General features: G+C 45.9%; 2 protein-coding genes across 2 annotated transcripts; both read right to left on the bottom strand.

The window, feature by feature from the left end:
- Nucleotides 1–727: 727 nt before the first annotated feature.
- On the bottom strand, nt 728–17,280 carry LACTBL1 (lactamase beta like 1). The gene is made up of 7 exons (XM_085242250.1): nt 17,236–17,280; nt 14,177–14,321; nt 11,882–11,991; nt 10,186–10,343; nt 8,635–8,882; nt 6,796–6,901; nt 728–4,492 (listed from the first exon to the last, which is right to left on the bottom strand). Exons 1-7 carry the CDS (start codon nt 17,278–17,280, stop codon nt 3,514–3,516), a joined length of 1,791 nt encoding a protein of 596 aa, XP_085098376.1. The 3' UTR covers nt 728–3,513.
- A 4,825-nt stretch (nt 17,281–22,105) lies between these two features.
- LOC109370845 (uncharacterized) lies at nt 22,106–26,677 on the bottom strand. The gene is made up of 7 exons (XM_085242236.1): nt 26,646–26,677; nt 24,256–24,314; nt 23,788–23,887; nt 23,558–23,663; nt 22,642–22,832; nt 22,305–22,430; nt 22,106–22,160 (listed from the first exon to the last, which is right to left on the bottom strand). The coding sequence occupies exons 1-7, from the start codon at nt 26,675–26,677 to the stop codon at nt 22,106–22,108; spliced, it is 669 nt and encodes a 222-aa protein (XP_085098362.1).
- Nucleotides 26,678–27,171: the final 494 nt, after the last annotated feature.

Below are 27,171 nucleotides of genomic sequence, written 5' to 3' on the forward strand. Positions count from 1 at the left end.
GTTGGTTTCATTCCCTCAGTTCATTGCCTATTTTCCAAGATCAGTAAAAAGTCAGCACAAAAGGAACATGAGTTTCTGTTGCATTATACAAATAGGAAACAAATTACTGTAAAACTTTCCCCTGCACATGAAAATTGGAATTGAGTCTTACAAGACATATAAGCAAGAGAGTCCTCACAATGAAGCTAGATCCTGTGATTTGTTCGGGGTTGCAAGGGGAAAACAAACATCCTTCTCTCTTCTCCTCTTCCTCATTTCTCTCCCATAGGATCTTGAACCTGACCATTAAATACTATAGGAATATGGGAGTAGGAAGGGAGTTCCACAAGCAAGATGTCCCAAAATGGGATGATTCATGTACAGAATTGCTGTATTTACTGTCATCCATATTGCCAGAAATCCAAACTGTAGAAATTACTTTGTCAGCAATTCAGAATTAGTCATAAATCTGTTATATTATGCAGGAATCTTGTATTTTTACTGCTTTTTTTTTTTTTTTTCTTTAATTAGGAAATTAATGTCTTCTTTTTATCAACATTTATCCTATATCCGAGTGGATAGAAAAACAAATAGTCATGAACCAGCAAAAGAGCCTTAGATACAAAAAACAAATAGTTTATTGTTGAACTTGGTATAAAATTCATCTAATAAAAATTACTATTGCAGTTCCCCTCCTGCAAATGCCTGAATGGCATTTCAAGAACATGACACGAATCATAAAGAGAAAAGGATGTGGAAAAAGGTACTGAGAAAGCATAAACCTGTCTATCAGGGAAGAAGCTGCAGTTTTTTGTTCCAGTCTGCACTGATGACCTTGAATCTCAGTGTAAAGACATGAACATAGAATCTCATCATAGAATCACAGAATGGCTTAGGATGGAGGATGGCTCCAACCTCTACCATGGGCTGGTTGCTCCCCAGCTCAGGCTGCCCAGGGCCCCATCAGCCTGGCCTTAAGCACCTCCAGGCATGGGGCACGCACATGGTGGATATTTCTCAGTGTTTCCTTCAATTCTGAGAATTGGATGGATCTAAAGTCTCTAATTCTTAGTCCCCACCTTGAAAAGAACATCCAAGAGTGGAGAAACAGTCGTGAAGAGCTTCCAAGGGCAGGGTGGAAAGGGGCATTTGACTTCAGCTCACTGTTAGGTAGACAGTTTGTGAGCTGTTGTGGTTTGAGCCAGCAGGCAGCCAAGTATCACACAGACGTTCCCTCAATCCCCCACAGTGGAACAGGGGAGAGAACTGGAAAAAAAAAAAGAAGATAAAACTCACGGGTTTAGACAAAGGCTGTTTAATAGGAAAGAAAAAGAAGGGAAAATAATTATAACGATGATGTTAAAAGAATATACAAAACAAGTGATGCACAGTACAGTTATGTCTCTGAGGCTGTTTCAGAAGCGAGTCTCATTGTCGGACTCCATTCCTTCTGGGGTGCCATCTCACCATAAGTCTTGCTTGCCCAGGCCCAGGATGGTGCTTTGGGAAGTGTTGTGGGACGTGGGATATGCTTCCAGCAATCCAGTGGTTGCTTCCACCACTGTAAGCACATGGCACTTGCCTTGGTGCGTTGGTGGGAGCGTGATATAATCACTCAGAGGCATTTAATGATGGCTGATGTGTAAGTTCCAAAGCAAGAAGGACAGTCTCTGTTACATCAGGCATGCCAAGACATAGTTTAGGCATCTCTACAGGAAATACAACAGCAGTGCATCATGTCTGCAACCTTATCTCTGGGCATAAGCACACATAACTGGCCTACAGAGAGAATTTGCATTGAGTGTATTGTTTCTCTAGCCCAGATTAAATACTTAAACATATGAGGGTGTTAAACATATGAGGAAACCCATACAGCACCAACCATGACTGATTATAAGGCAAGGCTTATGTAATTCCATATGTTTGCCAAGGAACTGAAATGGTCTGAAAAAAGGCAGGGAACCATATTTGCCAATTAGGTTTCTAGGCTTTTAGTGATGGTATCTCTACATAAAATTAGAGCCGAGGAACTACACACAGAATAAAATCAGGGAGAGACATCAAGAGGGACAAGATGCAGGGAGATTTACTCTCCAATCTTCTCAAAGAAACATCCACTTTCAAGACTGAGCAAACAGGAGAAGGAGGTCACTCTGCAGGAGGACCCAGCCTCATACCAGTGATGGTACGGAAGAATAAACACTTTGAAAAGTCTTTGATTGTGCTAGTATGCCTATCTTTTGCACTTCCTGCAGGATTCCCATGCTGTAAGCCATTACCATGCTTTGCAGTTAGGCTACTTAAATTAAGGTAGTCTTGCTCTGTCTCACTGCTTGTTTGTTTTTTTTTCAGACTCCAATTACAACACTCTCCTGAACCTGAAGGTGTATTGCAGGACCCAAGACTTCTCAATCAGTGGTAGTTGCCCTGCCTTGCTTGCATGGTGTCCGACTCCATCGCCATCACAGTGATATGATATTGGCTACTACTGATATGATAACTGGCTATTAACATACACCACCCATCCTGATTACCTTGGCACGGAGTGGTCACAAGAAGGGAGAAGAGAATGAATTTGTTGCTTTGCAGAATTCTTAGAGGTGCATCTATCCTAAACGTGCATCTATCCTACTCCCCAGGGAAATGCATTTTCAGTTCCCATCCTCACTCATACATGAACAGAATAGGTATTTACCTGCACAGATACTGTGCCCCAAATACTCATACATATTTCCACGTTCCTGTACTTAAAAACCACGCTCACACACCTAAATGTCACACTCAAATATCACACTCACACTATGCACTATGAGACAGAAACAGGCTTGATTCCACCTGCAATGTAGCAGTATGTGTTCATATGACCCTGCTCACAGTAGCATGCTTCATCTTTTACAATTAAGTGCTACAAAATCCATAGTGTGACCACAGCTTTTGCAGAAATCCATGGAGCCAAGACAAAACCATCTTGTTTTAAGCTCTTTACACAGTTTACTTGATGTGAACCTGGAAAGAAATGGAATCTCACTTCTCAGGTATCACAAGCAGAGCCTGGTATCATGTTGGTGCCATTTTTGAGCAAATCCATTGAAAAAATCTTGGTCACGGGAGGTGGGATCACCAACAGCCCTGAAAGAGACACAGGAATATCCCAGCCCTTTGATGGTTCCAGTCAGTCACCACAATGGCCATTATATAGGCATTTTAATTGTGAAGACATAAAACTGGTTTTTTTTTTTTTTTTTTAATGGCATACAAACACCATTCATCCACCTTATTTCTACCCGTTTTTTTTCTTTTTTTTTTTTTTTCTGTAGGCATCCCCATTGCCAGCCAATCTGCCATGCAGGAACAGGGATGGCAAGCCATTGTAGTCATTTCAGAAGTGAGACATGACATATTTGTTGGAAATAATAGTCATTTGCCAGTGTATTTCCCAATTAATGGCATCCAAAAAGCCACACAGAAGGAGAGTCTGGAAAGATGCAGATTTGGAGCTACCCCTCAGAATAGTCAGAAAAGAAGAGGGGACATTTAGCTATAGAATACAGGTTTACGAAGTACACGCACCACGTTGTATGTGTTCAGCCCTGGTGCATCAAAGCCAGGAGACAAACCCTTGCGATCAAATGGATAAAAATTAAAGAGCTGCCCATTCTGGGTCTCCAGTGAGATGGAGGCAGAGCCCAGATGCAGAACACACGGGAACTCCTTGTCAAAAACAACTTGGAAGACACGATCTTCCAGATGATGGAGCTTGATTGTCCGATATTTCTCAGGGATCAGCTCTTCAGCATGAGGCCCAAACTGCTGCATGACCAGCACCCCACCGCGTCCAACTTTGATCTCATAGAAAGTCAGGTTGGAATAGGTATAATAGCCAACAAAAGGGACTGGGCTTGGGGGAGGAGTCAGTGTTTTCTCTGCCTCTCTGAACGCAGTCTCCATGGCAGTGATGAGATACTCGTATGTCTGGGTCACGAGATCTCCACCCTGAGGCCTGGGCCCAGCCATCAGTACAATGAAGCTCAGGCGGAGCTTGGGGATCAGTGAGAAAGTAGCTGAATAGCCATCAAGGTCTCCATCCTTCCTAATGACATCATATCCCAATTGCTCGTTAATCTCCCAGGGCGTGCCAGTCTTGTTGGCAAAGTATTCAGTGGAGCATTTAAACAGAGGTGTTAGCATTGTCTTCACTGTGTCAGGCTCTAGGAGACGACGGTGATAGGTGCCTAAAAAGACCATCGCCAGCTTGGCAAGGTCAGCAGCTGTAGAGTACATCTGTCCGGAAGGTCTGTACCAACCGAGGTCGTAGAGAGGGGCTGGCTGCTGGCTGCTGTAGAAACCCACCGCCATCTGGGAGCGGATGGGTGGTGTGATGTCAAAGCCAGTGTCCTCCATGCCCAGGCGGTCCAGGATGTTCTCCGAGATCCATCGCTGGTACTGTCCATCGGCTGCATGGTCAGCTAGCACGTGTGCCATCAGAGAGAAGGCCAAATTGCTGTAGTGGCATCTGGAAAGAAAGAAAGAAAGACAGAAGCATAGAATCATTTGAGTTGGAAGGGACCCTAGAAAGTCATGTAGTTCCTGCATCAGCCTTACTTTAGTTACACAGTGTGGATATGATTTTGCAAGTAACAGTGGCTGGGTCTCTCTCCTCTGGGGAAAGATACTACTTTTATCAGATCACATGCTAAAGGGAGAGCAGTGATGAGGCTGTGATAAAGAGTTAATGTCTTGATTTCTTATTAATTCAGGAGACAAGTTTCTTTTGTGCACATCAGCTGAGCTGTTTAACTGCTACATACAGAAAGAAGGCCAAAGACAGAAAACTTTAGGTGGAAACTTGTATTTGCATATTCTGACTTATTGTTCGTCACTTTTCACCAAAAGAATGTGTTCATTCTTTTCAAGAGCAGAGTCAAGAGGTACAGGTGCTTACTTTAAAGGTCTCAAAATCCCAGACGAGTCTCTGGAGATTTAACATGGTGCAATAACTTCAGGACCTAAGCTATCTTAAGACGGTAAAAGCACTTAAAAAGCACTTATAAGTCTCAAAAGCAGAATCCAGTAATGTTGAGTGATTAAAGACATCAAAGTGTAAGTCTTTAATATCCATAACGGGCATTGAGTCTTTGCACTTGAATTAAGTTTAATGACATAAAGATATGAACGGGTAATTTTCTTTCAAACACTTTTTCAAAAATCATGTTTTTAACGTATTTGATATGTTAAATATCTCCTCTTGCTGAGGCCTACTGAGGTCATAAATTTGGTACCACTTTAGCCAATTCCAGCAAATTTCTCATGACATATAATTTGCCACAGGAATAAATCCATGTTGGACTAAAAATTTATGTATAAAATTGACTGACGTTCACCTTTCCAAGAAAAATATATTATAGTAGAATCATAGAATATGCTGAAATTAAAGGGACCCACAAGGATCACTGACTCCAACTGCTGGCTCCACGCAGGGCCACCCAAAATCCAAACTCCGTGTCTGACAGTGGTGTCCAAACCCTCACATTTGAAGAAGATCCCTCCTCCCTTGAAGCAGTCAGCAGTTCTTTCTAATTTAGAATCATCCACAAACTTTCTTAGTTTGCATTTGAGTTTTGCATCCAGATCATTTATAAAAACATTAAAGAGAACTGGCTCCAAAATGGAGCCCAAGGGAACCCCCCTGTTGTGACTGACTGCCAGCTGATGTAACCTCATTTGCTACAACCCTTTGAACCCGACCCATAAGCCAATTTTCTAAGATTACATGCTTCATCATGAGTCTTCAGAAGCTCTAAGCAAATTATTTGAGAATATAATTTAAAAAAAATTGAACATTTTTGAAGAACATTTCCCAGTTAGTCTAAATCTTGACCCTCACTCACTGTCCAGTGGATCTTGCTGGAGCTTGATGATCCTCGAGGTCCCTTCCAACCCAGGCCATTCTGTGATCCTATGACTCTATAATTGCTCATATTTTTTAGTGCTTGATTGCAGTTCAAGTAACAGACTTAACACTATACAAATTGCAGCAAGTATCTGATTTAGAGACATGCAGATTTCTACAGATATAGGGTAAATTTCAGTAGGACTTTTTGACAGGACAAGGAGGAATCGCTTAAAACTAAAGGAGGGAAGATTTAGATTTGATGTCAGGGTGAAGAGTGGTGAGGTGTTGGTGTAGGCTGCCCAAAGAAGTGGGTGCCCCATCCCTGGAGGTGTTCAAGGCCAGGCTAGATGGGGCCATGGGAAGCCTGATCTGGTGCCTGATGTGGGGGTGGCTGGCAACCCTGTCCATGGCGTGGGGTTGGAACTAGGTTATCTTTGAGGTCCCTTCCAATCCAAGTAATTCTGTGAAAATAAATGATGGTTTAAATTGACTAGGTTAATCTGCCTGATCACTGTTGTAAATCTGCAGATTGACAGTTGAAGGATCATTGGACCTAAGTACAACAATTTATTTGCCCCATCTAGGGGCACTTCCAAAAGTAACTCTTTCCAACCTAAAACAGATGTATTTAGAAACAGACTCATAGAATGGTTTGAGTTGGAAGAGACCCTTAAAGGCCATCAGGTCCAACCCCCTGCAGTGAGCAGGGACACCAACAGCTCCATCAGTGCTCAGAGCCCTGACCAGCCTGACCTTGTATATCTCAGGGATGGGGCACTCAGCACCTCTCTGTGCAACCTGTCCCAGTGCCTCACAAATACATCTATTTGTAGGTGGATGATCTGAAGCTCCCTCTAGGAATAGCAGTCTTTTTCCATTGGTCATGGACTCAACCCAAAAGCTCTTAAGTGAAAATATCTGACCTGGTTCCAGGATCAGCCACCAAGACATCATCCTTCAGGAGAGCCAGAGCTTCTTGTGTGTTGCCCTTCCACAGCAGGCTGGTAGATCGCAGCCTCCTGGGGAGACCTGTACATGGAGGAGAAACATTCAACAGCGTGGCACAAGTTGTGGTCCAATGTCCTGGTCTGGCTGGGAGGGAGTTAATTTTCTTCACTGTAGGCAGTGCAATGCTATGTTTTGCAATTTGCATGAAAATTCTCTAAAAATGAATTCTCCAAATATATTTTACCAGGACTTTCTAAAATGCCACAGTTCCTTTGCACGGAGCCTATTGGCTCACAAATCCCAGAACCTGGATTACATCTAGAATTACATAATTTTTGCAGTTTACAGCTGATTTTCTCTCAGAAGCTAAGAGAAAATCAGGAAGGGTATGTGACATAAAAATGACTTGCAAACATCTGCTCCATGAGCATGTGCTTAATTATGGAAAAGTTGAATGAGGCCCTTTTCTTTTGTGGCAGCAGGACTTGTTTTTCTGAATTGGCCTGACTTTGGGATTTGAACTGGAAGAAAAGCTCTTTTTCTGCTTCTATTCCAGGGTTATTTGTGCATCATAATGACCAGATAAGAGATGCACTTAGCATATCTCAGCAGATAATGGGCTTTCTACTGGAGGAACTGATGTGAAAAAACTCTTCACAATATCCTAGAGTCACAGAATCATTAAGGATGGAAAAGACCACTGAGATCATCTAGTCCAACCATCACTACCATGCCCACTAAACCATGTCCCTCTGTGTCACATGATGGCTTTCATATTGCAGAACCTCCTCCTTCTTGTTTTGTTTTATTCTTACAGCCAGGAAATACAACAGGTGACCTCAATGTTCATTTAATTTTCAGTTGAGCTTTTTGAAATTGGGCTTCTGCAGCATTACACTGTCAGTGTCCAAGTTGGTTGCTGTGCCCTGATGGTGTGCTATACATAAATATGTTGGGGAACTTGGAGATAAAAACCAACACAGAGAGAAGCAATATCTGTATTTTATAAACAATTATGTTACAACCAGGTATGCTTCCTATAAGTGTTTTTAGGACATATCCTACTATGGGCTGGTTTCAGTGATGCTCTGCTCTATGCTATTGCAATTTGCCTATTTTAATCACAGATTCTAATTTGGGTTATTTTATTCTCAACTGGAATAATGCAAAGTGTAATCTCAGCACTGCAGGAAATCTCAGCACGGTCTTTTTGGCAGTAAATTCTGGAATCCCCACATTGAGTATTAACAGCTCCATTTCAAAGAGGTTAAAGATCTCCTGAGTCCTGTGAGCTCCTTCTACCACAACATAAGAGTTACACAAGTATGAAAGTAGCAGCAGATTAATAGTCTTCTGCCAGCAAGTACAAAGCTATTAATAGCTCAGGAATCCCAGATCAGGAAGCACGCTGACAGCTATATTTAGGTCCACAATCAAGGTCTATCTATTCAAAGCAAAGAGGTTTGGTGCCACTTTGACCCTCACCTCTACTTCTTAGAAAAATGAGAGCACTCTGGGCTGGAGTGCAAAAACAGTTATGCAATTTGAAAGTGGTTTCAGGTCAAGCTACTGTGTTGAAAGACACATATATTCACCTTGCATGGGAAAAGCAATTCCCCAGCCCACAGTGCTGCTTGGCCCCTTTCCGAGCAGGTGGCCTGGAGAAGACTCCATTTATCACTGGGAAGTGCAGAGGTGCAGAGCCCATGCTGGTAAATGGCGTCAAGAGCAGACTTTCTTATTCCTGGCATCTGATCTGTTCTCTCAGTGGCCTCTTTCAGATGGTAGGCAGGGAGTGAGCAGTGTTGTCTCACCTGAGAGCTGGCTGGCCATTCTGCGCAAGGTAACAGGTGATGGCTTAAGTGGTATCGAACCTTTTTCCACAAAGATCAGCCCATCTGCTGTATACCTCTGTTCTGATTCCCTGAACCTTCCCAAAGGGTTTTTAATAGCAAAGTTCTGGGCGTAACGTTCCAAAGGGTCATCCAGAGATGTGACTTTCCCTTCCTCCCACATCTTGTACAGCATTAGGGTGGGAAAGATCTTGGAGACGCTGGCAATTCTGTGCAGGAATAAATGTTTATAAAAAGTAAGTATTAAGAAATACACGAATCAAAAAGTTAGATGCTCACATTAGATCACCAAACTGATCCACTACCTGCAGCTTTGCATACAATACCTCTGGTTAATTCAGAACAGAATGGCTAACATGGAGGAAAGTAGATTGGGTTAATACCCTTAAATCTGGCCTTCATGGACTGCTACACTGTTCAGTATTCTGCACTGAGTAATGAGTCTTTCAAATGTGTTTTGGCAAAAGAATGTATTTTAAATGATTTTTAAATGATTAAAAGCAACACCGATAGTGCAGCTGACTTTGTGAACTTTGTTCACTTAGTATTTATAAGATGACATATTTTGTAAATTATTCCTTACTAAACATCACAATAAATTGCAAGTCATTTCTTGGAATTTTAAGATTTAAATGCCACAAAATTTTGCATTTCATATTCAGATTTGCTATTTAGGTGGCTTCCAAACAGTTAAATTTGAAGAAGGTCTTCTGGAAGAAAGAGTGCGAGGTCCTCTCTGCAGGTATGCTGTAGTGATGGAGGCAGGGGGGGGTAAGTTAATCACAGCTGCTGAAACTTTTCAGAACTGTTTACTCTAAGGATAACATTTGATAGCATGCAGACCATGTGTTTCATGTACAGCACAGTTATTAATCACTGAAAATAGGTCTTTAAAGAAAGCAAATACTTCTTGTTTTCTTTTTGTTACGGTTTTTACCACACACTAAGAGCTTTATTCTGTTTTCATCTAAAATACAATAGCCCATATGGCCTTGGCTTCGTTAGTATGCAGGCCTACTTTATACATTCAGAATATAGTCTTCCAAAATCCTATTTTTTTTTTATACATATATATACGGAACTGTTCACAAAATATGTGCTAGCTCTCAGTGTTCAGATTTATGCCCTAGACCTCCTCAAAGAACAGAGACTTTCCTATGTGAGGAGCAGAACCTTTTGTAGGTCTCCAGGAAGTTCACAGTAATTCCATTCAAAGTCAGATCCAGCTAAAAACCAAACCAGATCAACAGAAAATAATAACAACAGAAATTAAAGGAAAAAAAGGAAAAACAATTCAGTGAGTTACAAGCATATAATTTAGTGACTAGTAATAGCATTGTCTCTCAGAGATTCAGTGTGACCCAGAAGTTCCTTCAGAATGCACTGGGCCTGGGGCAAGAAAAGTCATGGTTTGTGACAGTGGCTCTGTTCCCAAAGTTATGACTTTCCCTTCCTTTCCTTCATGTGTAACCGTTCTCCTTTTAGCCCTCATGCCTTCAGTACATGTCTCACCTGTAAATAGTGTACTCATTGGGCACCACTGAGAAGGGATCTGAAGCATTCTTCTTTCCAAAGTTGCCTGTCCAGAGCACAGTGTCATTGTAGATAACGATGGCAGACATGGCAGGGAGACCAGAGTTATGAATCTTTTGGCGTAGCATCAAGTCTACCTGGAGATCAATAGGAAATGATGAATTACCAAATCAGGAGTCTTGTAATGCATATAAAGTGCAAAAGGCAGTACTAGATGCAGTCCTGTTTAAACTGCACTCATAAAAACAGTACTGAATACATTGAGGGCTGTGATTTCTCTTCCCTTCCTGTTCTTCCAGGTCCATATGGACCCAATTAGCCAGTGTGGTCTCCCCACAGACAGAATGTATTGCTTTTTTGACTTTTTCAAAGCTCTACTTGTGTTGGATATTAGGAAAAAATTATTCTCAGAGAGTGGTGAGGTATTGGAAGGGGCTGCCCAGAAAAGTGGTGGAGTCCCCATCTCTGGAGGAGCTGATGAATGGCGATGTGGCACTGAGAGACATGGTTAGTGGGCATGGTGGGGGTGGGTTGAGGTTGGATTTGGTGTTCTTAGTGGTCTTTTCCAACCTTAATGATTCTATGATTTCATCATTACACGTAAGTTATCTTTTGCATAAAATTATCAAGACAAAAGAAATGGCCTTCCAAGATTAGTGTTTGAGACAAGAATGGCCAAACCAAGTAATGTCCTCAGAATCTCCTCTCTGGATGAGTGGGTAAGGTGGCCAGGTAGCCAGCAATGGAAATAACCACCTTGCTCCAAGACCTCATATACCATCATGGATATGGTAGCCAAGTAAAGTATCACACCCACTCGAGCTGCAGATGGAGGTAGAAAAGCCAGAACATCCCAGGGAAGGTCTGGAGCTCAGACAGACTTCAGTGCTGAGACCAGTTCCAAACATTACTCTGGGGTTACCCTCCAACATGACACTGAACATCAGCACTGAGAATGGGGCTTGTTGCCCTCCCTACCTTGGTTTTAAAAGCAATGCTTGCATTAATAAATGTACAACCCTAGTTCCAATGGGAGTGCTGGACATTTCCCATATACTGGCTATCAGGGGGTGAATGCTGAGAGACAGAACCAAGGATCTCACGTTCCATTAAAAAGAGATCTCAGCTAAGGCAAGATCTTTAATGTGAGTTCAAGTGTCCACGGACCTGGGCAGAACCTGAGAGCATCTGAAGATACAGTCTTTAGGTGATGGTGCCTAAAACCCCTTCCAATACCTGTGTCTTTCTATGTATATAGTGTTCGGGTTCTCCATGCCTTATATCATTTGTGAAATAGGAAGAGTTTCACCACATGCAATCTGAATGCTGTCTAGAGTTCTGATTCTCTGCATCTCCACAAGTATGGTAGAATAGCATAATGTTCAAACAAAAGCAAAAATAGTGATCACAGCGGTGAGACAGCTTCTCTATTGTGATTACTTGAGCAAGGACTCTGCAGCCTGGGAAAAGAGACAAATGAAAGTTTATATTATATGATGGAGGTGCATAAAATCCAGGGTGTCTTGTCAGAATGTGGCTCATTTGTACATTCAGATGATCTCCACCTCCTCTGTGCCCTATGTTCTTGCTCTAAGATGCTCAGGGTCAAAATGCATATTGGTTCTTTCAGAACAGCAGTCATGAACTACATCTCCCCAGTTCCATTCTCACAGACCTTCTCCAATGCTTCCTTCAAAATGGGGATTGGGTGGTCCAGTGGTACTGGTTCAGGGTAGCGTGGGCACATCTGCACAGGTTCTGATCTTACTTCCATCACAGATGGGTCTGGAAAACATTTCACAGACAATATACGTGATTTGAAAAGATATACTGACAAACTTTAACCTCTTCCAGCAGTCAGCACTAGCGTTATTCATTGTATCATCCAAAACTGAAGGACGCTTCAGCACAGACAGAGAGAATCATGAATTGTTTCTATCTCAGATAATATAGGACTTGAAGGGAGCACTGTGCTCTGCTATTGTTCATTCCAATGTGATACAGCACATGGGACAAATAGAAGCTGCAACAGAATCATGGAATCATTAAGTTTGGAAAAGACCTCTAAGATCATCCAGTCCAACTGTCCACCAATCACCAGTATTGTCCACTAATAGGCTCCAACTGACTCTGCAACCTGGAATGAGAGACTGAGAGACTGGGACTACAGGAGACTATGGAGCATACTTGTCAATGGATGTAGACCTGGTGAAAGTGCACTGCCAATGTACAGGGAAAGATCTGTGCTTGGTTTCAAGAGGAAAGCAGTCCCATGCATATTGTAGCCCCAGAAAATAGATGTAGAAGTGAATTGTGAGTGCCACCTGAAACCTAACACTTCAACAATGGTTGATGACATGCATTGCTGTCATGGTTTTGTGACCATGGCACACATAAACTGTTGAGAACTGCACAAACAAGTTTATCAGCTGTCCTCTGAATTAGCAGTATCTTGCATATTCTAATACGTCTTAAATTTGGAGGGCAAGCAAAGATTCAGTGTGAAATGATAACCCTCCTACTTGGAGCCACTGCTTTCCCAGTTGATCCCAAGGGTCTCAGAAACATAGCTCCTTTGCTCTGTAAATTCTTCATGCTCCTCTGAGCATGAAGCATTAGAAATACAGATGAGAAGATGAATAGCAGTAGAGGAGCTTTGAGCTGACTGGGAGCCTACAGGCAGCCTCAGATATTCTGCAAAAAAAAACCCTGCATGTTTGAAATCTTTCTAGACATTATTGGTCTATGAAGTACATCTGTCACCCTCACTGTGGATTTCATGGCACCTTTGAGCTTAAAACTCTGATCCAGCTACACTGTGTATATTACATCTTTGCACATACGGTGCCTTGAGTCTGTCCATTGAGTTTACAATAAATTAATAAAATTCCAGTATGAACTGGGAACTCATGCCAGATCAAAGATCTTACAGGAATAGGAAAGGAAACAAACCCATAGGGAATGTGAAATAAAGTGCCTTTTCCCTTGATATACTGAATAATCTATGTTAAAGATGGGCCAGAACAAGGACCTGGAGAACTACATGCCTGTCAGTTTGACTTTGGTACTGGGGAATGTTATGGAATAGATCATCTTGAGTGCCATCATGCAGGCCATACAGGACAAGCAGGTAACCAGGACATCTGCCATGGGTTTATGAAAGGCATGTCCCACTTGGCCAACTTGATCTCCTTTTATGAGAAAGTGACCTGCTTAGTGGATGAGTGAAAGGCTACCAAGATTTTAAGTAAATCTTTTGTCAGTTTCCCACAGCTTTCTCATGGAGAAACTGGCTGCTCATGGCTTAGATAAGTATACACTTCACTGGGTAAAGAACTGGCTGGATGGCTGGGCCCAAAGAGTCGTGGTGAATAAAATTAGCCTAGAGAAAAGATGGCTAGGGGAGACATTACTGCTCTTTATAACTACTTCAAAGAATGTTGTAATGAGGTGGGGGTGGTCAGCCTCTTCTCCCAAGCCACAGTGACAGAACACAAGGAAATGGACTTTGTTTTGCTGGGTAGGTTTAGATTGGATATTAGGAAAAAATTATTCACTGGAAGGGTTGTGAAGCATTGGAATATGTTGCCCAGTGAAGTAGTTGAGTCACCATTCCTGGAAGCATTTAAGAGAAACATGGATGTGTCACTAAGGGACTCGGTTTAGTGGCAGACTTGGCAGTGCTAGGTTAGCGGCCAGATTTGGTATCTTAGAGATTTTCCCAACACAAATGATTCAGAGATTCTAAGAAGGTCAGAAGTATTGGCAAATCCATCAGGAACTGAAGATGTTCCTCCCCACCTCAATTTTCTTTTGTGTGTGAGCTCCTTTGGAAGAATTAGACAATACCCCATCAGCCCAATTTTCTGTGTTCTTGCACCAGCTAATGTGGTAAATTTGAGTGCAGTCAGCTCTATGGGGAAAGATGTCCACAAGGAGAGAAAGATCAAGCTTAAGGCTGTCTACTCACTGGGCTCCACCTTGGGGAGGCTGTACTGCCACAGAAAGCAGCCTGTCATAGCAACAGACAGCAGGAAGAAGAAGATGACCAACACATGAATCCACTTCACTTCCATTACAGAGAGCTTGAGGAGGCCTCGACTGCTGGATGCTTGCTGAAAGCACAAAAGATATGATCTCAGAGGGAGTAAAAGAGAGTGAAAAACAGTCTTGCATGGATATTGGATAGGTGAAAAAGGCACATGCAGACAATACAGCTGCTGTAAGGACACGGACTAAATCCAGTACTCTTGTGACCCAGCTGGCCATAGACACTGCAATAATTAGAACCAGAGATGGTTTCTTGTCTTTCACTGCAAGACATAATCTCCTCACCTTGTTGGTCTTATTGGTTCTCATGGAACTATATCACTCATACCCTGAGAGCTTGCCTTTCAACCTTACTGGAGATGAATCTCACCATGCAGGCTGAAAGAATTCTTCTATAGCTCTCATTTCATCCCTTCTCAACCACCACAATTTATTTCTGGATATATTTTCCAATCCCAGAGTCCAGCAACTGTTCATGGCAGCCACCAGTCTGAGAAGATCCAGCTTTTCTAAATGAATGATGGAACTTTTCACCATATACTGCCCTTCTGATTTGCACCTGCAAGTCTCATTATCCTATGTACCATCTGCAAGCTTGACATTTACAGTGGCGATGCTTCAGAAAACTAGTTAATGTTTTGGGTTGATGCAGATCTCTCAGCACTGGAGGCCATCCAGGTCGGTAATACAACTATATAAATGTTATACAAAAATAAGGAACAGATGACAAATGATTAGGTCTGTAAGCATGAGCTCTGCTCTTTCACTGACTATAAGAAGTAAACAGAGTGCTTCAGAAAGTTTTGGCAATTAATGTTCTGTAACATACAGCCTGCAGTTTGCATCCAGTATAGCCTACACTACAAAGCTGTTTCAGGTTGTCTGGACACAGCTGTAGTAAAGACAGACTAAAACAATTCCTATAGATTTCCACATAGCCCTTTTTCCTTTATTTTTCCTTTTCCCCCTTTTTTTGAGTTACAAGAAGTCTATAAGATGACTTGGGCTAGAGTCTTTAAAACTTATTCCAACCCCTTGCCATGGGGTGGTTGCCCCCCACCAGATCAGGTTTCCCAGGGCTCCATCTAACCTGGCCTTGAGAATCTCCAGGAATGCAAGAACTTCTGCAGTCAACTAAGTCTTGTCACATCAAGGCAACTTGCATAGCCCCTTCCATCCTTCCACATGGCTCTGTGGCTCTGCAGGGATGCGTTTGGGGCGTCTCATCCTTGCTGAAACCCTAGGTTGCAATTCTGGGTTGCAAATCTGACACCACTTAGTCACAAACATTTCTGAAGGCGAAACATGCTCCAGATTGTTCCATAACATCATTAAGACTTCCAGGATGGCCTCAGATACAGCTTCCTGCAGACCCATTCTCAAGCCTGAACCTAACACAGCAAACGTGCAGCCCATTTTCTGTCTGTTAGATTAAGTCCCATGTTCCTAGAGATGGGAAAGGCGTTGGGACACCATTTACTTCTATACAAACACTCTCATCTCGTGCCCTCGTAGGCACTGAGGAAAAGCCCATGTATTGAGTTCCCTTTAATCATCCCCACAATGGCAGGCTTCGGTTTCTACTGACAGACATCCTAGAGTTACGATGAGATTATAGAATCATAAAATAGCTTTGGTTGGAGGGGGTCTTACAGCCTATCCAGTTCCAACCCCCTACTCCATCAGCATTGCCCAGCGTCACGTTCAACCTGGCCTTGCAGTAAGGAGTGCTAGAAAGCCCTCTTTGCCCTTCATTTTTCTTGAATTTAACTCCATCATAGTAAGGTGACTTAGCCATGAGGCCACAGTTTCTCAGACCACTTTCCTTGATTCACTGCGAAGCTGATTCTTGCATCTCTACGAACTCGGTGAAAGAAAAAGATTTTCTGATGCATACATTGGACACATCTCACAAACCCCAAACTCCCCAGACCACTGAGGACACAAAGATGCTGATGGTGAATTCCAGTCCTCCAGTACAAAAACGGTTTCTGCATCTCACTTACGTGACTGAATAACTTTCATTGCTAGTAGCACAGGCACAGCAAGGCAGGGTGAGGGAGGCTACTAAGCACTTAGGCACAGAGGAATGAATGCAAACACACATGGGAAGAAGTGCACACAGCTTCTGCATGCTACATCTTCTCACTGAGCTCATGATGGAGGGGAAGGAGTGGGAGTTTCACATGGACACCGAGATACACCATTCTGCCCTCTCCCCATACTCATCCAATCCCAGAACATACCATCACCCGAAGCTGTCTCAGTCCCAGAGCACACTGTCAGACATCTGTGCGTGCCACAACAAATCCAGGCTGTCTGATCTCAGCCCCATTAAGGGCGGAGCAGAGTTCCTTGCCATGCTCCTAAATGTAGCTGCTTGGCACAGGAAGATGCTTCTCAGTTACTCCAGCTGAATGGTCTTTCTTCCCTCATCGTTCTGCTGCAAGTTTCCCTTTCCATTTTACCCATGCAGGCCCTCCTGAAAGTGCTGCTGATCTCCCCTGGGCAAGGAGATTAGGAGATAAGGACAGAATGGAATTTGTTCTCAGGAAAGTGCCTGAGAGACTGAATGTTAATTCTCCCTAATGCTTCTCTGCCACGTGTGTGAATCACAGCTGAAAGCATGAGGGCTTCACTATCTATTTATAGCAGCTTCATCTCCTTCTGACATCTGAACAGGAGGCGATTAACTCATGAGATGGGCAGCCCCTGTGTGCCTCCAGCCAGCCATCCTTGCACAGGTTTGGGAGGGGGTGGGGAGGGCTGTTTGCAGGGAGGGGAGGGGGAGAAGCTTAAAGCATGCTCTGTGCTTAATCCTGCACAGCCTTCTGGATTTCCCTTGCACTGATAGTCAAGAGTCATTCCCAGCTAACAGGATCGCTATATATGGATGGGGCTGGTGTTTTCCTCCCTGCTTGCTGCTGGAGGCTGCGAAGGAAAGTGAGAGGTTGTGATTTGCATGAAGTGAAGCCTTACCCGCAGCTGTAACCCCTCCATGGCTGCTGAGAATTCTCTTCTCATCCCTTGTGCTGTCTGTCTCCATAAACAAAAGGCTCACAAAACCCCCTGATAAAGGGAAAAAGTAATTTAAAAAAATGACATTAGTGCAGAAAATAAAATAATAGTAATATATATATATATATATATATATAAAAGGAGTAGGAACCAGGAGAGAAGTCAAGACACGGAATGCTCTTCTGCTAACAAAGAGTAACAAAGCTCAGAGCAGCAGAGCAGTAGCGATGGACTGGTTATTTATAGGCAGAGAAACCAGTGTCCCAACGTCTAGCCCACAGTAATGCCTTCCCTCCCTTTAGTTCCCATTTGGCAGGAATTTAGGAGCAAAGCAAGAGCTGGACTCAAGCTCTGGGACTTGTCAGCTCCCACAAGTACCTTCATCCCACCTCCTGAATGCACAGAATTCATAGAATCACAGAATCATTAAGATTGGAAAAGATCACTAATATCATCCAGTCCTTCTCCAACACACGCTCACCATGCCCACTGTGTCCCTCAGTGCCACATCTCCATGGTTCTTGAACACCTCCAGGGACTGTGACTCCCCCACCTCCCTGGGCATCTGTGCCAGTGCCTGAACACACTTTCTGAGAAGAAATTTTTCCTATTATTCAACCTGCACTTCCCCTGGCACAACTTGAGGCCATCACCCCTTGATCTGAATCTATTACCTGGGAGAAGCAGCCAACCCTCACCTCGCCACAACTTCATTTTCACATATATTTGGAAATGCTGAGAGTAGTAGTATGGGAGGAAAAATCCCTTTTGCATTCCCAAGAACTATCCACAGCAAAAAAAAACAACCCATAATGAGAGCTCTTACCAGCCTTGCTGCTCCCTTCCAGGTTCCAGTGCTGATGAATTTGGGACTGTCCTGGAGTTGCAGATGTTAAGAACATCTGAAGCACTAATCCCAACAATCAGCCTCTCTGAGCACAGATTATTTATTGGCTGTGCCTCACCCGTCCTCAAGCAATGCAGCATCTGTCCAGAGCTGCAGCCAAAAGGGAGCATTACTGGTGCTTTCAGGGCTCACACAGCACAGCAGACTGAAAAACTGGGCTGGAAATGTGAGGTGGAGGGGTGGGGAGACGTAGTTACACTCTGTAAGCAATGTACTGCTGTTATCATGTAAAAGTGGGTTATAAATGCTTTCTGAATAGGAAGGAATAGTCGTGCTCCATTTATGCACTAAATCCATGTTGGAAATAACTTCACAGGTCCTGGCATCGTGTAGTTTTCTTCTGATGCTGATAGGATACAAGAATATTCTCTTCATTACCATCGCTTCACAAGGAGTTGGACATGATCGATCTGGCTGAAACTGTCTGCATGGCTGGGCCCAAGGAGCTGTGGTCAATGGAATTAAATCCTGGCAGCCGGTCACAAGTGATGTCCCCCAGGGCTCAGAACTGGGGCCGCTTCTATTTAATATCTTTATTAATGATCTTGATGAGAGGACTGAGCGCACCCACAGTAAGTTTGCAGATGACACCAAGTTGGGAGGGAGCATTGATCTGCCTGAGGGGAGAAAGGCACTGCAGAGGGACCTGGATAGACTGGATCGATGGGCCAAGGTTAACTGTATGAGTTTCAATAGGGCCAAGTGTTGGGTCCTGCATTTTGGTCACAACAACCCCAGGCAACCCTACAGGCTTGGGGAAGAGTGGCTGGAAAGCTGTCTGATGGAAAGGGACCTTGGTGTACTGATGGACAATCGGCTGAATATGAGCCAGCAGTGTGCCCAGGTGGCCAAGAAGACCAATGGCATCCTGGCTTGGATCGGGAATGGTGAGCAGGACCAGGGAAGTCATCCTGCCCTGTACTCGGCACTGGTGAGGCCTCACCTCGAGTTCTGTGTTCAGTTTTGGGCACCTCAGTACGGAAAGGATATGGAGGTGCTGGAGCAGGTCTAAAGAAGGGCAACAGGGCTTGTGAAGGGCTTGGGGAATGTGCCCTATGAGGAGAGACTGAAGGAACTGGGGATATTCAGTCTGGGGAAAAGGAGGCTGAAGGGAGACCTTATTGCTCTCTTCAAATACCTGAAGGGTGCTTACAGCAAGAGCGGGGTTGGTCTCTTCTCGCTGGTGAAAGGATGAAGGGAAATGGCATTAAGCTGCACCAGGGTAAGCTTAGATTGGCTATTAGGAAATACTTCTTTACAGAAAGGGCTGTAAAGCACTGGAATGGGCTGGCCAGGGAGGTGGTTGAGTCACCATGCCTGGATGTGTTTAAAATCCATTTGGATGTGGTGCTCAGGGATAAGATTTAGCGGAGGGATGGTGGATGGAACTAGGGCAGGATGGTTAGGTCATGGTTGGACTTGATGATCCTTGAGGTCTTTTCAAACCTGAGCAATTCTATGATTCTATGATTCTATGATGATTCTTAAGGGTCTCTTCCAACTCGGGTTATTCTAAGATACGTTGCAGTATCTCTGCTAATTGCCAAGACACTTGATGGTGCCAAAAATATTCAGGTAGAACACAGAGAGCTCTGTGCCTCTGGCCCAGAATTTTGCACAAGTTCTGCTGATCAGGGCTGCAAACAACCCTCCCCACAAATTGCAGTGGGTGAAACTCTTCACAGTTTTGTCCATTGCCATTTGTGGGACCTCCTGTTTCTATCTCTCCCTTCTATCAACCTCCTCACAATTTCCTTCCCAATCTGTGCAGAGATCTGCCATCCAAGCCCAAGAAAAGTACACATGTAGGTAATTCATGGTCTTTACATGTTACACAGTGGAACTAGATGATCTTTGAGGTCCCTTCCAACCTCAGCCATCTTTGATTCCATGACTCTCATTTTTCTCTCCAGAGATCATTAAAATAAATACTTTTGCAATCTCCATCTCAATGTGACTTGTAGTAAAATTCACACACTATTCCCATATTTCTTGAGAAGCATCTCTCTGAGAACCATCGGTGCCGTGCTTCCATTCAACACATAAATGGACCCGTGTGCCTTGAGCCATGACAAAGCAGAGTTTCTTGATGCAGAAATATTTCCTAAGTTTGTCTTTCAAGCTGTTTCAGTCCCTACTTGCAACTGGGTGACCTACCAGTGGCTGAGACAAGGATCTCACTTTAAGGAAACCTTAGAAGGAGGTAGAATGGAAGTAACAAATCTTGTACCTACTCTGTCTTGCTGGAAGTCCTATCTTTCAGACTTGCGCTCAGTCCAGCCAACCGCTGGGCCTCTGGGCTGTGGAAGACTGTATGCGGTAGCTGCATGTTCCTAGAGTGTGGTTTTCCTTTTACACCTCAGAAGCCTTCCTGCCCGTTTACCTCATGCTCTTCTCAACAGTCTCACCCTCTGCTGTACTTCTGGATCCTCCATTTTCTGGCTTTCTAGAGCAGTCTCTGCCATGGGCTGCTCTTTCAGAACATCCTTCTGACCCAGAGAACAGCAACTAGAATGGCAAGGAGCAATTTCCCTTCCTGCTGCCTCTCAAATGTGCATAATTGACTGCTCACAGAAGATTTTGTCTTTCACAATGCCTGTTGCAACACAGTGACACGGCCCCAAGCTTCGAAGGCCTGTCCATAAATAGCTTTGACCTGGAAGTACACAGGTGAACAGTTAGCTCTTAGGGAATGACATATATCAAACTGCTGTCCCAAGGCTATTTAGGCCTCTCCAGCTCCTGAATTGCAGTACAGATCCATGCAAAGGATCTGCACGGTCAGCACCGTGATGAAGCACATCTCCCATAGCTCCTTCCCATCTGCAGCATCCTGCTGGACCCTAATGCATTTCTTTCTCCAGAATCTCAATCTTCTCCTTTTTGAGTCCCTCTGTCAAACTCATTTCCCTGCCTAAATGTGGGGAATGTCATTTGCCATGTTCTAATGGGAACATGCAGAAAGATTTTGGTTGTGAGGGGAGGCTACAAAGCTGGTTTCTGTAATGCATAGGACTAGTCCTGTGCTGGTTTCACATTGGACAGCCCAAACCAACAGCTGAACCTGAAGCTGGCAGTACCTCTGTGAAAACATATTAGGGCAGAAAACGCCACATGGAGAGGAGGACAGAATTCAGACGAGGAGGAAGTGATGCATGGCAGTGCAGATATCCTCAATAGCCCATGGAAGATCTGTGCCAGATAGATGGACCTTCTTGAAGAAAGTACAACACACGAAACACCCACATTAGTGGAGATTTTCCTAAAGGACTGCTCAGCTCTGCCCCTGTGCTGTCCTGGGTGGGAGCTGCAGGGCACTGGGATGGAGCTGCAGGCTGCCATGGGGCCTTCCCTGCATCCCCTTTGACCTGGGCTCTACAACCCAAGGGACTTGCCATCAACCAGAGCCCCCACATCCCTTCCTGGGGTGCTGCTCTCCAGCCTCTTGTCCCCCAGTCTGTACACAGAGCCAGGGTTGCACCACCCGGGGGGAAGAATTCTGCACTTGCATTTGTTGAAGTTCATGTGGTGGGAGATGGCCAGGCTCTGCGATTTGTAAAGATTTCTCTCGAGGCCTAGCTTTCCTTCAGAGAGTCAATAGCTCCTCCCAATTTAGGACCATCCTCGCAGGAGCTAGCAGACCGCCCTTTCCAAAGCCATGCAGGTGAACGTGCCGCAAGACAAACAATGATGGCTCCCCAAATATAAAGAAGTTCCAATGATTTTATTTGGCACTTCTTGTGGTGGGAATGTCTCTGCTTTGCTGTTGTAGCAGAGAGAGTGATGGTAACAAGGGAGGCAGCTGCTGTATCTACATGCCTCCTGTCAGCCCCGGTGTTGCCAATCCTGGGGCTTCTTTGTGCATTGCCATGGTGTGAGTGGTCGCGGAATGAATTGGCTACACTGCGCCCGCCTGATGTTTTCTCACAGTTTCTTGTGTTTATCTCTGGCCTCCTGCAGCTTCAACTTCTTCACAAAGCTGTAAGGGAAGAAGCAAAGATGTGCACTCGGAGTCTCAGAAAAGAAGGCAGAGATATCTTGCTCACCCTCAGCAGAATCTGCGGGTCCAGCTGCAATGCCATGACACACACGTGCAGCTCATCATTCCAGAGCTGATATTTACCTGAGGTACTCCTTGGGTTTGGGTGGAAGGAGCCTGTTTTGCTCCACCTTCTTCCTCCATCCTTCCCGGCACACCTTGTATGACTCCAAGGTTCCCAGGACCTGTTTTGCCCGTAGTGACTGGACACTGCAACAGCAGAGAGAAACTCCAGCTCACACCCCACTTGAGATGCTGCCTGCCCCATCGCCTGCCTTCCCCCACCCCTGCACCTCATGCTGCCTTTGAGCCCCAGCACCCTGTCACAGTGGGATGGGCTTCAGGCTCCCCTGACCCCACGGTTGGTCACTTTCAGCCGCTTGCCTCTGCCAGGCCTTGCTGGGAGCTGCTGCACACTTACTTGGGCTCCCCCATTTCTGCTGGAGGGACCACTGTCCTCCCCTTCTCTATTGGAGGAAGGCTGCAAGGAATCTCCTCGCTTTTCTTCTTGCTGGAGATCTTTTCTTTTTGCACCTTCTCCCTCTCCTGTGTGGTGGTCCTCAGAGGGGGGAAGCGCTGCTGGACTTGAGGTGCTCTGAATCGCTTCCTTGCCTGTGTGGGAAATAGAGGCAGATATGAGCCCATGTTGCCGTGGCCAGCGGCGCTCACCCAGCAATGTGGCACCGGCTGGAAGAGTCTGAGTCAAGCTCCAGGGTGAGCGGTGCAGACCAGGGCTGTGTGAGGCAATCCAGGGAGTCCCGTCTGTGCCTTATTTATAAATATCTGAGGTGTGGCGGCCATAGCGGTGAGGCCAGTCTCTTTTCAGTGATTTGTGGAGACAGGACGAGGGGAAACGGACATAAGCTGCAGCATAGGAAGTTTCGCACAAATGTGCGTAAGAACTTTTTTATGTGAGGATGATGGAGCACTGGAACAGGTTGCCCAGGGGGGTTGTGGAGTCTCCTTCTCTGGAGATATTCAAGTCTTGCCTGGACGCCTACCTGTGCGACCTGGTGTAGGGAAGCTGCTTTGGCAGGGGGGTTGGTCTCAATGATCTCTAGAGGTCCCTTCCAACCCCTACAATTCTGTGATTCTGTGATTCTGTCTGTGCCACAGCACAGCCTGTCCATTGCCCTTTGATCTTTGTGGACAACTTCACCTCCCTATGCCTTGGGCAGAAGCATTAAGCGCAAGTGATGTGGGAACATAGGGAGTCCCTCACCAGAAGGAAAGGAAGAGCCTCAAAAAAACCAGGTGTTGTACTCATCTGGAGGGCTCTCCTAGGGTTCCCTCTGCATAGTGCTGTGTTTCTTGACCCATCTCACCACTGCACGTACCAGTGATGTTCCCAGCTGGCTGCGCAGAGGGGGGAGCCTGACTTCTCCCTCCCTCTCCATCTCCAGGTTCCTCTCTGCCCAGCTCTTTCCAACATGCGGCAGCACACTGCAAGCAACATAGGGATCTTGTTTGAGAGCAGCAGGAGCCTGGAGGGAGCTCAGCGTGCCCTGGCCCAGGCATGACAAATGGGAGCTCAGGGCGTCACACTGTCAGTTCCCAGAGCTCTCACCTCACAGTTTCTGTTGTAGTCCCCTCTTCTGCCAGCAGGTCGAGATCACTTGTCCAGACGGGTGGAAAGTAGCCACGAAGAAACTGGCGTTCTTGATCCTCTGTAAACACAAAGCAGGGAAGCTGTTCACAGCTGCATCTCTGCGATGCTGACCACAGGACAGCCATGGTAGATGCACGTGCATCTGCTGCTGCCATCTGGCCTGGTGCCCTCATCCTTTGGGGTCAGGCTTCCTAGGGCGTCACCGCACTCTCCACCTTCCACTCGTTCCCAGCCCTCCGTTTCACACCGCCCTGCTGATCCCTCAGCAGTTCTGGAACCCATTGCTTCCATGGGTCCCCTGTGGGAAAGGAGGTGACCTGGGACATGCTGTCATGTTGGAGAATCTCTGGCATCAGCACTGTGGAGTCAGAGGCGCGGTGACACGCTCTTGCTTCACTATGTTACGTCTACATGGTAGCACGGTACCTTCTTGCTCAGCGAGATCTGCCAGTATAAACTCCGGCACCTCATCCTTGGGAAAAAAGCTGCAAATAAAGAAGAGGCAGTGGTTACAAGAAGGGCCCAGAGCTCTGGGGCTAAGCTGCTCACACAGCTGCTCCAGACCGAAGCTACTGTCTCTTATCTTCAGTTCTGTGAAGCAGAATATACAACAGGTAGTTTTTGGAAACAAAATTCTGATGGAAAATGTTAACATCTTGGCTTTGGCGTGTTACTTGTTCATGCTTTTCCGCCCACCCAAAGGAAAGGCAGCTTTATGGAAAGGATAATAAAAAAGGCTTCTTCAAGTATGTTAACAGCAAAAGGAAAACTAGAGAGAATGTCGGCCCCTTACTAAGTGAGGGGGGGTTCTGTTAACGGGGGATGCTGAGAAGGCAGAGATACTGAATGCCTTCTTTACTTCTGTCTTCAGTGAAAAGGCTCTCCCTCAGGTTTCCCACACCCTGGAGGTTAGTGAGAGGGTCTGGGGAATGGGAGACTTCCCTTTAGTCAGGAAAGAGGACGTGCGTGAGCGCCTAGGCAGTACTAAGGTCCACAAGTCCATGGGACCTGATGGGGTGCATCCACGGGTGCTGAGGGAGCTGGCGGAGGTCACTGCCGAACCGCTCTCCATCATTTTTGAGAGGTCTTGGACAACAAGGGAGGTCCCTGAAGACTGGAGAATAGCCAATGTCACTCTGGTCTTCAAAAAGGGCAAGAAGGAAGATCCAGGTAATTATAGGCCTGTCAGCCTCAGCTCTGTCCGTGGAAAGGTGATGGAACAGCTTGTGCTGGATACCATCTCCAGACAACTGGGAGAAAAGGAGGTTATCAGGAGTAGTCAGCATGGGTTCACCAAGGGGAGGTCGTGCTCAACCAACTTGTTGGCTTTCTATGATGCTGTCACATGCTGGGTGGATGGGGGAAGAGCGGTAGATGTAGTCTACCTTGATTTTAGAAAGGCCTTTGATACTGCCTCCCACGACATCCTTATAACAAAGCTGAGGAAGTGTGGGATAGACAAGTGGACAGTGAGGTGGGTTGAGAACTGGCTGACTGGCAGAGCGCAGAGGGTCGTCGTTGGTGGTGCAGAGTCTGGCTGGAGACCTGTAACCAGTGGTGTCCCCCAGGGGTCTGTACTGGGTCTGGTCTTGTTCAACATCTTCATCAATGATCTTGATGAGGGGATAGTGGCCACCCTCAGCAAGTTTGCTGATGATACGAAGTTGGGAGGATTGGCTGACACGCCTGAAGGCTGTGCTGCCATTCAGCAAGACCTGGACAGGCTGGAGAGCTGGGCAGTAAGAAACCGGATGAGGTTCAACAAAAGCAAGTGTAGGTCTTACACCTAGGGAGGAATAATTGCATGCACCAATACAGACTGGGGGATGAGCTACTGGAGAGGAGCTCTGCAGAGAGGGACCTGGGCGTCCTGGTGGAAGACAGGTTGGCCGTGAGCCAGCAGTGTGCCCTCGTGGCCAAAAAGGCCAGTGGCATTCTGGGGTGCATTAAAAAGAGCGTGTCCAGCGGGTCGAGGGAGGTGATCCTCCCCCTCTACTCTGCCCTGGTAAGGCCTCATCTGGAGTACTGTGTCCAGTTCTGGGCTCCCCAGTACAAAAAAGACAGGGATCTCTTGGAAAGAGTCCAGCGGAGGGCCACAAAGATGGTGAAGGGCCTGGAGCATCTCCCCTATGAAGAAAGGCTGAGTGAACTGGGTCTGTTTAGCCTTGAGAAAAGAAGACTGAGAGGGGACCTGATCCAGGTTTATAAATATCTGAGGTGTGGTGGCCTTAGCGGTGAGGCCAGTCTCTTTTCAGTGGTACGTGGAGACAGGAGGAGGGGAAACAGACATTAAGCTGCAGCATAGGAAGTTTTGCACAAATGTGCGTAAGAACTTCTTTATGGTGAGGGTGACGGAGCACTGGAACAGGCTGCACTGGAACAGGGGGGTTGTGGAGTCTCCTTCTCTGGAGATAGTCAAGTCTCGCCTGGACGCCTACCTGTGCAACCTGGTGTAGGGAAGCTGCTTTGGCAGGGGGGTTGGTCTCGATGATCTCTGAGAGGTCCCTTCCAACCCCTACAATTCTGTGATTCTGTGATCCTGTGAAAATGGTCTTTCCTCACAGCCACTGTACGTCCCACATAGGTGTGAATGGAAAGACAGCCCTCATCCCAGGGACCTCCCCTGCAGAACACCGCTCCCCAGAGAAGCTGCAGAGGCCACAGGCTTCATGGAGAAGCGTCTGCTTGGATTGTGTGTGTGTGCACCAGGTCAGGAGACCAGGCCTGGCAACGACAGCCTGGGCACCTCCGGACAGCTCGAGCAATGAGGCTGAGAAATGTCTCGTATGGTCAACTACAGAAGCAAAGATGCTCACCTTGGGGACAAAAAGATCCTCTTCCGAGGCATTTTGCCAACAGTTGGCCGTCAGCGGGTTTAGATCAAGAGCGTCGAGCTTGTGATCTGCAAGAAGGAAACAGAAGTAAGGGGGGATCCCTAGCAAGAAAGGCATGGCTGTTCACAATGGCAGCCAGCCTCCCCACTTCCCACAGCCCGCGCTCCCTCCCCACATCCGCCTGTGCGTCCACGTCCGGCCCAGAGGCAGTGCCCAGAGCCAAAAGTCCACCTGAGGGAGGTGTCCAAATCTGCTTACCGCCGAGCTCCTGCACTCCTCCTGTGCACGTCTCCAAACAGACCCAGCACTATCGCACTGCCTGCCTTTGCCTTCACCTCCTCGCTGCAGAGCAGCTGGCGAGAGAAGAGCGCTGGCGAGAGCAGCAACTCGCGTCTGGGCTCACCTCACCTCTCGGGGAAGTGTGAGCTGGGAGCTGTGGGATGGGGCAGGGATCAGGGTGAGGTGCGGTGCCCCATTGTGACACCAGCCCATGTCACTAAGGGGCTAC

Source organism: Meleagris gallopavo, chromosome 23 (assembly GCF_905368555.1).
Source record: "Meleagris gallopavo chromosome 23, MGAL_WU_HG_1.1, whole genome shotgun sequence".
Lineage (NCBI taxonomy): Eukaryota > Metazoa > Chordata > Aves > Galliformes > Phasianidae > Meleagris > Meleagris gallopavo.

What these genes read in the sequence shown, in the direction of transcription:
- LACTBL1 (XM_085242250.1), bottom strand. Translation starts at nt 17,280, where the DNA reads ATGAGAAGAGAATTCTCAGCAGCCATGGAGGGGTTACAGCTGCGG. An exon ending in AATGAGTACACTATTTACAG is followed by an intron (nt 8,883 to 10,185) that starts GTGAGACATGTA and finishes ATTCCTGCACAG; the next exon opens with AATTGCCAGCGTCTCCAAGA. An exon ending in GTGGCTGATCCTGGAACCAG is followed by an intron (nt 4,493 to 6,795) that starts GTCAGATATTTT and finishes CTTTCTTTCCAG; the next exon opens with ATGCCACTACAGCAATTTGG.
- LOC109370845 (XM_085242236.1), bottom strand. Translation starts at nt 26,677, where the DNA reads ATGCCTCGGAAGAGGATCTTTTTGTCCCCAAG. An exon ending in GCCAGCTGGGAACATCACTG is followed by an intron (nt 22,833 to 23,557) that starts GTACGTGCAGTG and finishes TTTCCCACACAG; the next exon opens with GCAAGGAAGCGATTCAGAGC. An exon ending in GCAGAAATGGGGGAGCCCAA is followed by an intron (nt 22,431 to 22,641) that starts GTAAGTGTGCAG and finishes CTGCTGTTGCAG; the next exon opens with TGTCCAGTCACTACGGGCAA.